We start from the raw sequence: 12,080 nt of genomic DNA on the forward strand, positions 1-12,080 counted from the left end.
GGTGAATATGGCGTTGTTTGTATTTAGTTTGCTTATACTTTCGGACGTGAAACTAGTATTTACTATAGTACATTTTAGTATAGGCTACTGTATTATAGTATTTACTGGTAATAAATGCTACATATTACTATAATTTTTATATTACCACAACTATAGAATAACCGAAATAGTTTTTCCTATAAATGACTTTACTATTCTTTCATGCTGACAATAGGTGCTTAAAAATAAGACTAGCCTACCCTATAGGCCTATGTGTGTTTTGACAAAGTAAAAACAGATGCATGTTGTCCTTCATAGTATCTGCAACCACTTCCCCAAAGCATTTTGGAAAAGTTGTATTATTATAATTGTATATTTGTATTATTATAATACAATTATAATTGTGTACAGGCAAAATAGTTGAAAGTGGTACAAGAATACAAATAAAATGGGGTCATTCTCTACCTATCTGTCAGTATGTTTGTGTGATGTCATCCATGAGATGTCTTCATTTTTTTCCCCTCACCATCCTCAGTGATGGCACCGTCCATATGGTAGATGTCATGATCCAACAGTTGTTTGCATCCAGGTTTTTAAAAAGCAAAAATGGTGTTATCTGTGCCACAAAAGGCAAATTAAATAATTAACCATGATTATAGTCCATTTCACTTATTAAGCCTATAATCAAAAGGTTCAATGACATCACTAAGCGTGCAGTATCAGGTTTGCAAGTTCAGCTAGACTATGTATTACATGTGATCTTCCATGTGTTGTAACAAAAAAAAGAAGTGTATTCTATTGTTCATCCATTTGTCAACGTAGAAAATATGTGGTGAACAAACGTGTACAAGATAAAATTTACAACTTATAACAAACTGAAATAATGATGATAATTGTTTTATTAAAGAAATTAAGAATCAGTCAGGCAGTGATAGAAAATTCAGGTTCAAGGTTTTATTATTTACAATGGGGAGAGAGCCTGGCTTCAAAATAGATTCACGAACTTATCTGACTAGACCAGAGAACCTCAGATTTAAGTTATTTCTTTGAAAGGAGGGAGAGTCAATTACTGGGCCCAGCTAACTTGAGCTACTCGGAGTCAGGAGACCTGTTTGTGCAGTGGAGAGGAGAGAATCTATAATTCATCATCTGTAGAGGCATCTGTGGAGACATGCTCATATGGGTCTTCATCATCATCATCATCATCTTCTTCAACAACAGTTCCACCATTCCCATTTACCACTATTTGGGAGTAGGTTTCTTTCACAGCTACCAGGTCTGTTTTGAGCTCCTCACATTTTTGGAGGACAGCACTGTGCAGGCCATGGTAAGCTTGACCAGACAGTCCTGAAGGGTAGCCTAAAAATCAAATTGGGATATACAATAAAAAGACAATTAACCAAAACATCAACATGGCAGTTTGTATGAAGTATCATCTGCAAGCAGTTTAATATAACTATATGAAGTAAACAGCATTAAGAAATTAGTACTCACTCTGTGTGGCCAGGTCATCTGATAGTACACTAGCCTGGTCCTTCAAGGCCCTGCAGGTTCTTGTAAGATGAGTCCAATGTTGTTTCATTTCTTCTACAATTATAGCCTCTTCCTCAATCAGTCTCTCCAGCTGCATCACCTTGTCAAAAACCTTCTTCATACCTAAGGAAGTGTCAGGTTCTATGAAGACAAATGACCAATTGAATTAACCACCATATTAAAATACTACCTCTTAATGCCTATTGGGAGTAAAATCCAATAATGGTACAATTTTCTGTCCCTACAACATAGGCAACAAGTGATTGGTGTTGAATCTACAGTGTGGAAAAGGAAAGGGCGAGCCACCTTGACACATTAATCTGAGGAGTCAGACCTTTACTCACTTTCTCTTGTGTAGTTAGAGTTGGCAAAAACAAAACGGTTTAAAAATAAAAATGTAATATTGTCTGTCCCAGATTTTCCAAAACAAATGAAAAGCACATGGGCCTCTTTCCTTTGAAAGTCGGAGTTTAATGAGGTAAGCGTTTAAATGTTTAAATGAAGATTCACTAAAATTATCAATGTCAAACTTTACATACCAGAATCCCAAGGCCAGATAGGGCTTTCTGTTGCCAGAAGGTCTTCAATTGAATCTACAGATTCTGTGGTGGTTGGAAGATCATTGTATTGGGATATGGCATTATACAGCTTTTTCTTATCCTCTCTAATCCGTCTTCGGATCTTGTGTCGCTGTTTGTTACGGTCTGCAGCAAAAAAAAAAAACACAGCAAAAAGAATTGAGGATATGCATAAAGTTAGTCATTGTGCTAATGGACATCCAAAAGGCACCTTACAAATTATGTTATAAAGCTTACATATCATCAATGACTAAAAATGCAATTGTAGAATATTTTGACTACACCTCTGGTCATTTAACCATAATAAATAACCTGGAATGTGGCCAACATTCAAGTAATGCAGGGAGTTGGGTGATGGTAACATTGGACAAATATGATGTAAGATGTGATCAAATTTAAATTACTTAGTTATAGCTATAGATATCACATTTTAAAATGAACTCCACAAGTACATGAAGGCATGGAGGCTACTTACCGGTTACTCGATACAGATCCCCCTTTTTCTGCTGGATGCCCAAGAATAGGCCTTCAATCAGATGTTGCAACGCCACTGGATCATCTGTTCTGAGATCATCTGGTGCTGTAAAGTATTTGTGAAGGTTATACTATTATACTATTTCTATAAAACACCTTATACATTAAATATGGTAAAAGGAGGATTCAATAAGAAGAATGTAGTAGGAACACATGTAAAAACAAAAAAGGACATCCACAAATGTTCTGCCAAAGAATCTGAAAACATTTGTTCAGTTTGCTCATTTTTCAAGGGTGAATAAGTATTATAAATTTGAGGGAGAAAGCTACATCACCCAAGTTTAATTATTAACTTGGCATTTCAAGCCATTTCTTCGTTGATTTCCACTTTTGTTGTCGCATGTTTTCTCAGCGAGCTCCCCCTACTGCTGTGAGGCGTATATTTCACAACACTGTCGTAAAAAAACAAACAACAACCTCACTTGTGGCAAACTCGTCTACCTTTCTACCGCTGCTCAAGTGCCTTTGTTATTATCGGAGCCGGCCAACTTTATTGCGTGGAGCTTTTTCTACCGAGGTGGGTAATACATCACACACAGTATGATGGGAGTGTGTGTGTGTGTATGTTGAATTGCCGTAAAGCAGTTTGTGTTTTTCGATCATTCTCGGTTCTCATGAGACTTCATATTTCCAACTTACCGGGACGTTAGTCCCCATGTTGCAAGGTTGGTTTTCCGCCTGGGAACGCTGGGGTGTGCGGGGAAAGTCACCATTGTCACCAGAACAGGTTATTTAACCATCCAAATGATTTCTAAACGGTTTTATTAAGTTGAAATAGTTACCAAGTTCCCCTTTAAAAACACAGTTTTCCAATCATAATAAGCTTTTTAATATTGTTTGGTATGACCACAAGAGGTCAGGTGTTAAAACAGAAACCAGCATAATATTTTTTTAATTTATGATAATTTTCTATCGATAGGAGACAGCAACAAGTACATACTTACTGTCAACTGCCCACTGTCTCACATCAGTGACCCACTGTTGCAGTTCCTCATCAGACCTTTGCGTGCACTTCTTTATAGCCTCAATGTCCTCTTTGACTTCCTTTGTCTTTTGGATAGTCTCAAAAGAATAATTAATGGAAAGTCACACAAACCTTCGGCAATACTGAAATTATTAGATGCTTAGTATGTACAACATACTGTATCAGTGGACTTTAGTTAATTGAAATTTAACCTTCATTGATGAAATTTTTATTTTGTACTTACCTTCAAGTACCGTGTAGACAAGTACTTGTGCAGGTTTCTTTTCTTTCGCTCATTCCATCCTCTGGCATGCAATGTGATCATATCTACTCGTGCTGCAATGATGAAAGGCTTAAATGTGCTTTTCAATTAGTGGTTAATCACAGAGTATGATGAATGAAATAAAAAAATAAAAATAAAAAATAAATTAAAAAAGCAAGCTGTTTTAACAATTACAATGCTACCAAAGCACAATACATGAGAACTGTAAAAAAGGACCACTTACCAGCCTTACTCATGTATTTTGTAGTTAGAGCCACACGGGACAAAAAGCTGTTCACTTGCTCAACTTCTTCACCAATCGTTGTGCCTGCCCCCGTTTGGTTTTTGCCACCCCACTGCACCTACAGCATGCACACCAGATGTCCAAACTAAAAATATCAAGTTCATGGATGTCAAAATGGTAAAAGGCTTAGTTACCATATTGTTCGAAAATATACATTTACCTCACATTTTGTAGAGTGCCCCTTTGCATGCATAACTGAGAGAAATGGCTTCATCTCAGTTAAGTTTTGCATTTCAGGGAAAGCTTGAGCCACCTTTTGCAGATACGGCCAATACCGACACATGATGTCAGTGCAGAAGAACTGGCAGTTTGTTTTTGTTGCCAGTTCCTTCTGCAGAAACAGAGGGTACGCAAATATCTCGCCCCTAAACATGTTCAGACCTCTAAGCAATATGCTGTGCCTGCAAACTGCCACCTCTAGGCCCTCTTCATCACATTTGGTATTTGTCTTTTTAGAGGTCTCCCTGGCTGCAGCCCATGTTGATGTTCCACATATGCCTTTTCCATGTACCTGTAACAGTGTCATATCAAATATATATACAAACTAAATCCTGATTCACTGTGTACAATCCCAAATCTTTTGACAAATATCTTACTGGAATGGTCTTCTCACGAACACAATCAACAAATGTTGCTACATCTTTGTCATTAGCCAGAAAAACTCCATCAAAAAATGGTTGTTCCTCTGCCCTACAGGAAGAAAATATGTTAATGACAAAAAATATTCAAAAGAAATATGGACAAAGTAATGTTATCAATAACATATTGATTTTAAAAAAATGTCTAGACATCTTTTTCGTCAGCAGCTGACCAATTAATACTAGCACTTACCTTTTCTTTTCTATTCTATACTTTTATATTTATTTTTCTGATTAAAAAAATAAAATGATACCTTGCTATGTGTACTGTAATAGACTAACTGAGACTTTACATCACGTGTATACTGTTGCCCTCTTGTTGGTCTGATTGCTTTATTGTTCTTTGGATGAAAGCATCTGCTAAATGATTAAATGTAAATGTTATAATATACCCCTTTGTTTTGCTGAATCTGTATAGTTTTCTGTTTCCATCAGCAGACACAGCAACTGTATCTGGGGTGCAAGCTGGGCAAGAGAAGTGATCAATGCCGCAGAGTTTTTCTCTTTTATGACGACAGTATGTCCATTCAAGGAAAGCTTTTTGGAAGACGTTGCCACAAATGTTACCACTCTGAAATTATAAAAATTTGAATACAGTGACATGCCAGTAAGACTTACATAAATGCAGAAAACAAATTACTTTCCAAGTCTTACCCTTCCAAATTGTTGTGAGCGCTGTTGTAACATTTTCACAAAGGCTTGTCTTGAAAGCCCAGGTGCAGTGATCTTCAGGTCCTCAAACGATGCGAAGAGGTCTACCTGGTATATGGTTTGAAACTCGACAGTGCCTGGCCAGTAACCACTAAACAACAGGTCCACCACCTCAGGTGTCCATGATGCAAGACATACTCTGCAATTCATCACTGGCAGGAACATGTCATAGCGACCTGCAAAGATTTCAAAAGAAAATAAATAAATAGTAAACACACTTTGGCTGCATTTACACTTGGCATTAACATGCGATCACTGTGATTTGCTCAAGCAGATCGGATAATAAGCCAATCGGGACACGGTGTGTTTACACCTGTCCACATCAAGTGGCTTCTGTATCTGGATAACAGATCGGATCTCACATTTAAAAAAAAAAAAGGATTGCTCCGGTCGACCTGAAGTGGTGGGTTCTGCTAGCCTGGATGCCAGCCTGTTCGGAAAAATAAAGTTGTCAAGACGGGCTTTATACAATGATGGACAGATGATCAACAGTAACGTAATAATCTATGTCACCAAAGAGCGCTTGGGTTGAATTAGTTTACAACAATGATTCTCAACCTCTGCCATGTTTCTATTTTAACCCTGAAATGGCACACCTGATTCAATTAATTAAAGGCTTAATGAGTAGTTGACTAATTGATTAATTGACTAATTCCTGTTGGGGAATTGAATCAGGTGTGTCATTTCAGGGTTAAAACAGAAACATAGCCTGTCAGGGGGTCCCTGCAGGAGAAGTTGAGAACCACTGGTTTACAACAAAGACGGCTGCCGCTGGAGAACTGAGATGTGTAGATTCCGCCATCTAATATGTCTTCTGTCATAGAAGATATCGACAGCGCATTTATTTTAAAAGAGGAACAGAGAACCGCGATCAAGGCATTTGTCGATCAGAAAGATGTTTTTGTCGTCCTTCCTACATACGCCATTTACTCTGCTCTGATTGGTTGTAGGTCTATTCAATTGGGTGCAGAGGCATTTCGGTTGAAACAAGCTCCATAATCCGAGCCTAACGGAGCAATATCAGACTCATATTCTGACTAGAATCTGAATATGATGACGTCAGGCTAGGGTTCTGCAACTTTAGGGTGCAAAAGCAAACATTTCAGTACATTTGCGAATCGATGTACTTCGCACACGTCTGTATCAAAAAACCACACAGCTACGTTCACCAATTCCTGGAGAGAGGAGGGGGAGTAAAGACAGTGGGTGGGTCTTGTGTGACGTCCACCTGTGAATGCAGACACGATGGCTGCATTGCATTTACATTACACTGAGATCTGATCACAATGCGTCCTCGACTCCCTCCGAACCTGGACACACTGATCGGATAACATTCCCATCAGAAGTGCGTTTACACTTGTCTTTTCAATGTGTATGTGGACAACATCCGGATACAGGTCGCATGTTAATGCCAAGTGTAAAGACAGCCATTGATACTTTTCAGACATCAGTCAGCAGGTTAAGCCAATAGACAAATACAATACAAAACATTGCAAGTCATACCATTTATACAGATGAGTACAACTGATCGTCCAGCTACAACAGCCAGGTTTTGAGGGTCACAATCACAAATTTTGTCAGGTTGTGTAATGGGCAGCAAACACACTAGATGAAAGGAAAAATATATTAACTAAAATAAAAACTTTCAAGTTTTTATAAGCTTATATATAAAATATATTTATATATAAGCTTTCAAGTACTTCTTACCTTGCTCATAAATGACGTTTTGGCCACTGAGGTCTTGCACAGCAGTTGATGGTGGGAGAGGTTTATAGAACCCATCTATAAGAGTCTCTCGGTTGTGAAAAACAAGATGTTGATGCGTAGAAATGTCACACTGTCCACAGTAACGGGGTTTCGGGAAACAGTCCTTGCACCTGATGACTGCTTCTTTCAAGCTGCAGTGATCACAAGGACCATAATGCACACAGTCTGAAGCAAGCAAACTGTCAAGGAGTTTTGGCCTTGCTTCATGCCAGCGTTCTTCAGACAAGGTTTTCCTCAATGCCCAATCATGAGATGCTGCTGATCTGGGTTCATCACAATCCATTGCATTTTGGAGTAGCTGTAGTTGTAAATCTTGCAATAAAAAATAAAATTACATTACAACTCCTTACCTGTTACAAGCTCGTAAACCAAGAGCACAAACTCACAAAACATTAAACAAGTAATCTCTCGGATATTTGTACATTTAACATTTATCATAAAATGTTGGCACTTTTGTTCATTCAGAGGGACTTTGTGAAGACAGTGATACAGTTCCGATGGTTAAAAACATTTAAGGTAAACTTACCAATAATCTGGTGTGCATCTACATCTCCAAAATGTTGTTTGGAAGTTGCAGCTTCAGATGTGCTTGCAGTTTCTAGAATTATACAATTTTAATAAAGTATCCCCATACACAAAAGAAATATATTTGAAATATATTTTCAGGATATATTTTGGAATATATGCAAATATTTTAAATTGGCCCAATAAATATATTTCATACTTGTATTTCATATATTTTTGTTATATTTAAGAATATATTTCAATGTATTTTTTTCTGTATGGGTCCCCAAAAGTGTCGAAAATATATGTGGCATATATTTCCAAATACATTGAAATATATTCTGAAATATAACAAAAATATATGAAATATAAGTATGAAATATATTTATTGGGCCAATTTCAAATATTTGCATATATTCCAAAATATATCCTGAAAATATATTTCAAATATATATCTTTTGTGTATGGGTCATGCAACCAACAACAAACAACAGAACAGATGCAAATCAACATGAAATGGGATTACTTATAGGGAATAGAGAGGGGAACTCTTTTCCTCTGTACAGCAGCTCATATGAAAATGTATTTTACAAAATTACCTGTCTGTTAATATAGACGGACTTCAGGATATAAATGTCAAAGATATGTAATAGCCTAGTAAGCAATATTTTTTCAGCAAACAGTATTTAGTTGAACACAATCCTACATGAAATCAACAAAAACAATTACTTACCGAGCTCAACTTCTTGAGGGTTACTTGCAGAGGCAATGGTTGAGGCAACTGGTTGTCCAGATCGGTCTAGAGTAAAGTAAACAGAAAAAATTATTTGATTTACACAATACTTAATGAAAAATCAAAGGATCTAAAACCTCAAACCATACCTTTCTTTGGTTTGCGCTTCTCATAGACCAAGAATCCTTCTTGGTCTCTTTTTTTCCACCTAAGTTTATGATCAGTCTTCTTTCTTTTTTGTTTTTTAGGTGGTGTTTTGACTGCTTCCTCACTCTGTATTACTCAAACATAAGAGGTAGAACAATGACTCCGAAATATTTACATTTTAAGAAGTAGAACAATAATATGATTCAGAATATAATTTATGGAAGTTGCAAAAAATTCCAATGATTCATTCTTTTCACACATTAGTGAAATACTGCTTGATGCAGAATGCGTGCTACATACTTAATTTTATACAAAATACCTGCATCTCCTCCAAATCAGCCATTATTTCCTCAAGATCACGGTGTAATTCCTCCTCCATATTTTTCTCTGGTGTAGGCTGATCAGGTGACTCTCTCAGTCATTTATTTTTTAACACCTGAGGACCATAAAAAACAAAGTACACATAAAAACAAATGAAAATAAATGGGTAGTGGTTTGCAGAGGGTTTAACGTCCATGGTTAAGGTGGGAAATAACCTTGATGAGGTTTCTTTCCCTACCCAGGCAGTGCTTAAATAAATGTTTTCAATGCTAGGTAATTGGGTGCCTCTGATGCGTTGGTGATGCGAGTGTGTAAGGTCCAAAGCGGAGCAACCGCCTAGCATTAATCAACTCACCTGTCTGCGTTGTACTGCAAGAGGCAGAGAGATAGTGAGATTACAGATGATCTCAATCTGATCATTCAAATCTGTTAAAATGAAGTTTATAATTAATTTATAAAAACAATACATTTATAAGAAAATACAGGGTCAGTGACAATCTGAAAACAAATCAACGCAGCATATTTTAGCAAGGGAACTGTAACCAAATTGCTATATAAACCATAGAAACTCCAGGCAGAGTAGGCTCACAAAGCCAAGAGCAACAATTGTTAGAGCTTGTTGTGCTTGGCTAGTGTTGCTGGGAAAGCGGAAACATCCAACTACATTAAAGCTGCTACATTAAAATGCATGTACAATATATAAATAAATGTAGTAATACGCACTCATATGCAATTATGGCTATGGCACAAGTTGTTGCTACATGAAAAGACTAACCTCCTGTTCCTTGATAGGCTAAAAAAAAACTTTAATCTTCTTCCTCTTTGATATGACTGGAACCTGCAAGCACATGTAAAATTGTTTTTAATGTAAGGCATTTGGCTACACGGAAATGTAGTTTCTTACTGTAAAAACAAAAAATATTAACACCACGTAGTGCATAAAACAATACACGTTTGTACACGCAGTATTATGGCATCACGTATTTAATTGGTCGACAGTTTCATGGGATCTGTAGTTCTATACGACAGATTAAGCTCATCTACATTTAAAGTAATGCATATCTCGCATTTGTTTGCAAACATGGATGCGCTCATAACTGACGATATGATAATAGTGTGTATTTGCAAATATTTATCGTTCAGACAGTTCAGGGTTAGCTCACTAACGTTATCCACCAAAAGTTAACTACAAAAAAATACTACAGGATATGTAACGTTAAGTTAATCGAAGGGCATTGCTTTCATCGAGAGTGCTCACATGATTTTAACGTCACATTTACCGTTAGGCTACTGAAAAAATGACCTGGATAAAACCTACTTTGCCGGGGTTCTGAGGATGTATGCGCATGTAACTTTATGAACTTCAGCTAAATCACCCAGGCCTGTCCCGTTTATATACGGTCTATGGGCCTGTCCTACCGACGCCATGAGCACTCACGTGATTCTAACGTTACATTTACCATTACAGCAAACATGATTCAGTAAAACAACACATATCACTAACATTTACCACTAAAATAAAATAGTTTTAGGATAATGGGATATAGGCCTGCCTACCACATACCTCTGCTCTGACTGTCGATCGCAATGTCACATACAGTCCTTCTCTTTAGCGACTCCAGTGGACGTTTGTGTTTCAAAACTGTAGCAATACGTACCGGGTGGTACATATTTGTGGCGCTGCAAAAAAGTGTGCAGAGGTACGTATTTCCCATGAGACCAGGTTGCGAATAGAGTACTAATATAGGATTTACTTTGTTTTTTTTTAAATCTTGCCTGAACTCACTTTTTCATGAAGAAATTACATTTGCTTTTCTGTAGTATTTACTTCCCCACAGAATCATGTTTAGCTAGTGTACAGCGCTGATGAGCATTACCCTTTTCCAGCGGTTGTTATCTGGGAATAACAGTAACATGCTGGATGGTGTGATTGACCAATCAGAATCAAGTATTCCCCAGAGCCATGAGACAAGAGTAGTATATACATTAAAACACTAGGAGAAAAACAACAAAAGTTACTCAACATCAGGATCATTGGAATGATGGAATTCCCCACGATCATGTGATGTAACAGCAAAGAAACAAACCAAACTCAATATTCTCTGTTCTTTCTTCATTTTATTGCATTGACATTTTTGTTGATCAAAATATGATTATTTGATAATCTCTGTAATATGCCCTTCTTGTTGGTTCCAACATTTACTTAATTAACAAGATTAACTTTACAAGGCTAGATGGAGTAATGTACTTTACCACAGGACGTCTGTAATATTAATGGCCAGTTCACACTGGATAAGAGATCTCAGTAAACTAGCAGAAGTGAGAGAGTAACTCGATTTACACATCGCCGTCACTCCTGTCCTCATGTGTGTGTTACGCTGATTCCTGACGTGTGCAAACACATATAACATATATTTATATATATGAAACAGTTATGTCCGGTTGAACGATGTATTAATTAACTTCAGATTGGATTGTGTTGGTAATAGACTCTAACGCTAAAAGATGTTTCGTGCCTCTAACGAGTGCTGTCGATCTTCTTCTGATCTGATGGTGTGTGTGAAACTCTTGAGTTTTGCCACAGACTCGTTCCAGCGTCTAGAACACACTGATGCTTCTTCAAGCGCCTCCATACTTGAAAAACTGCGGAAAACTACTTTTAAACAGGAAATGATGGAATATTTACGTATATTTACAGCGGGTCTATTCGCACCGGATTAGTATCACCTGAGGTCATTTGTCTGGACCTTTTTACTGAAGGTAAATCTTTACTGACATTGTCCGTCATGATCACTGAGATGCACATTCAGACGGGACTAAATCACAGAGAAGCTCTGATAATCATTACTCTTTAACCCTCATCTCCATGTTACACTAGTCCCGTCCGAATAGAGCTTTAGTTTAAATCATTTCTATGTGTGTTTGATTTGTAATTTACATGCTGTCGGTCTTGATATTCTGTATTAGTAATCTCTTTTTATGTCATGAATTCATCAGTCATTCACGAAAAGCCAGCAAAGAAACATGAGATGAATCAGGGCTGACAAGAGTCAAGACACTGTCAGTCATCTTCATTTATATAGCGCTTTAACACTGGTATAGGTC

General features: G+C 37.2%; 1 protein-coding gene across 1 annotated transcript; it reads right to left on the reverse strand.

The window, feature by feature from the left end:
* Positions 1 to 4,041: 4,041 nt before the first annotated feature.
* Positions 4,042 to 10,603, reverse strand: LOC307144748 (uncharacterized protein; the record flags this gene model as incomplete). Its single annotated transcript, XM_079847309.1, has 15 exons — positions 10,540 to 10,603; positions 9,751 to 9,813; positions 9,331 to 9,401; positions 8,974 to 9,090; positions 8,657 to 8,780; positions 8,508 to 8,573; positions 7,797 to 7,868; positions 7,211 to 7,582; positions 7,007 to 7,108; positions 5,447 to 5,679; positions 5,185 to 5,363; positions 4,751 to 4,844; positions 4,315 to 4,665; positions 4,095 to 4,212; positions 4,042 to 4,049 (listed from the first exon to the last, which is right to left on the reverse strand). The coding sequence occupies exons 4-15, from the start codon at positions 9,031 to 9,033 to the stop codon at positions 4,042 to 4,044; spliced, it is 1,779 nt and encodes a 592-aa protein (XP_079703435.1). The 5' UTR covers positions 9,034 to 9,090; positions 9,331 to 9,401; positions 9,751 to 9,813; positions 10,540 to 10,603.
* Between the last annotated feature and the right edge of the window lie 1,477 nt (positions 10,604 to 12,080).

This window comes from Squalius cephalus (genome assembly GCF_949319135.1).
Source record: "Squalius cephalus genome assembly, chromosome: 17".
Lineage (NCBI taxonomy): Eukaryota > Metazoa > Chordata > Actinopteri > Cypriniformes > Leuciscidae > Squalius > Squalius cephalus.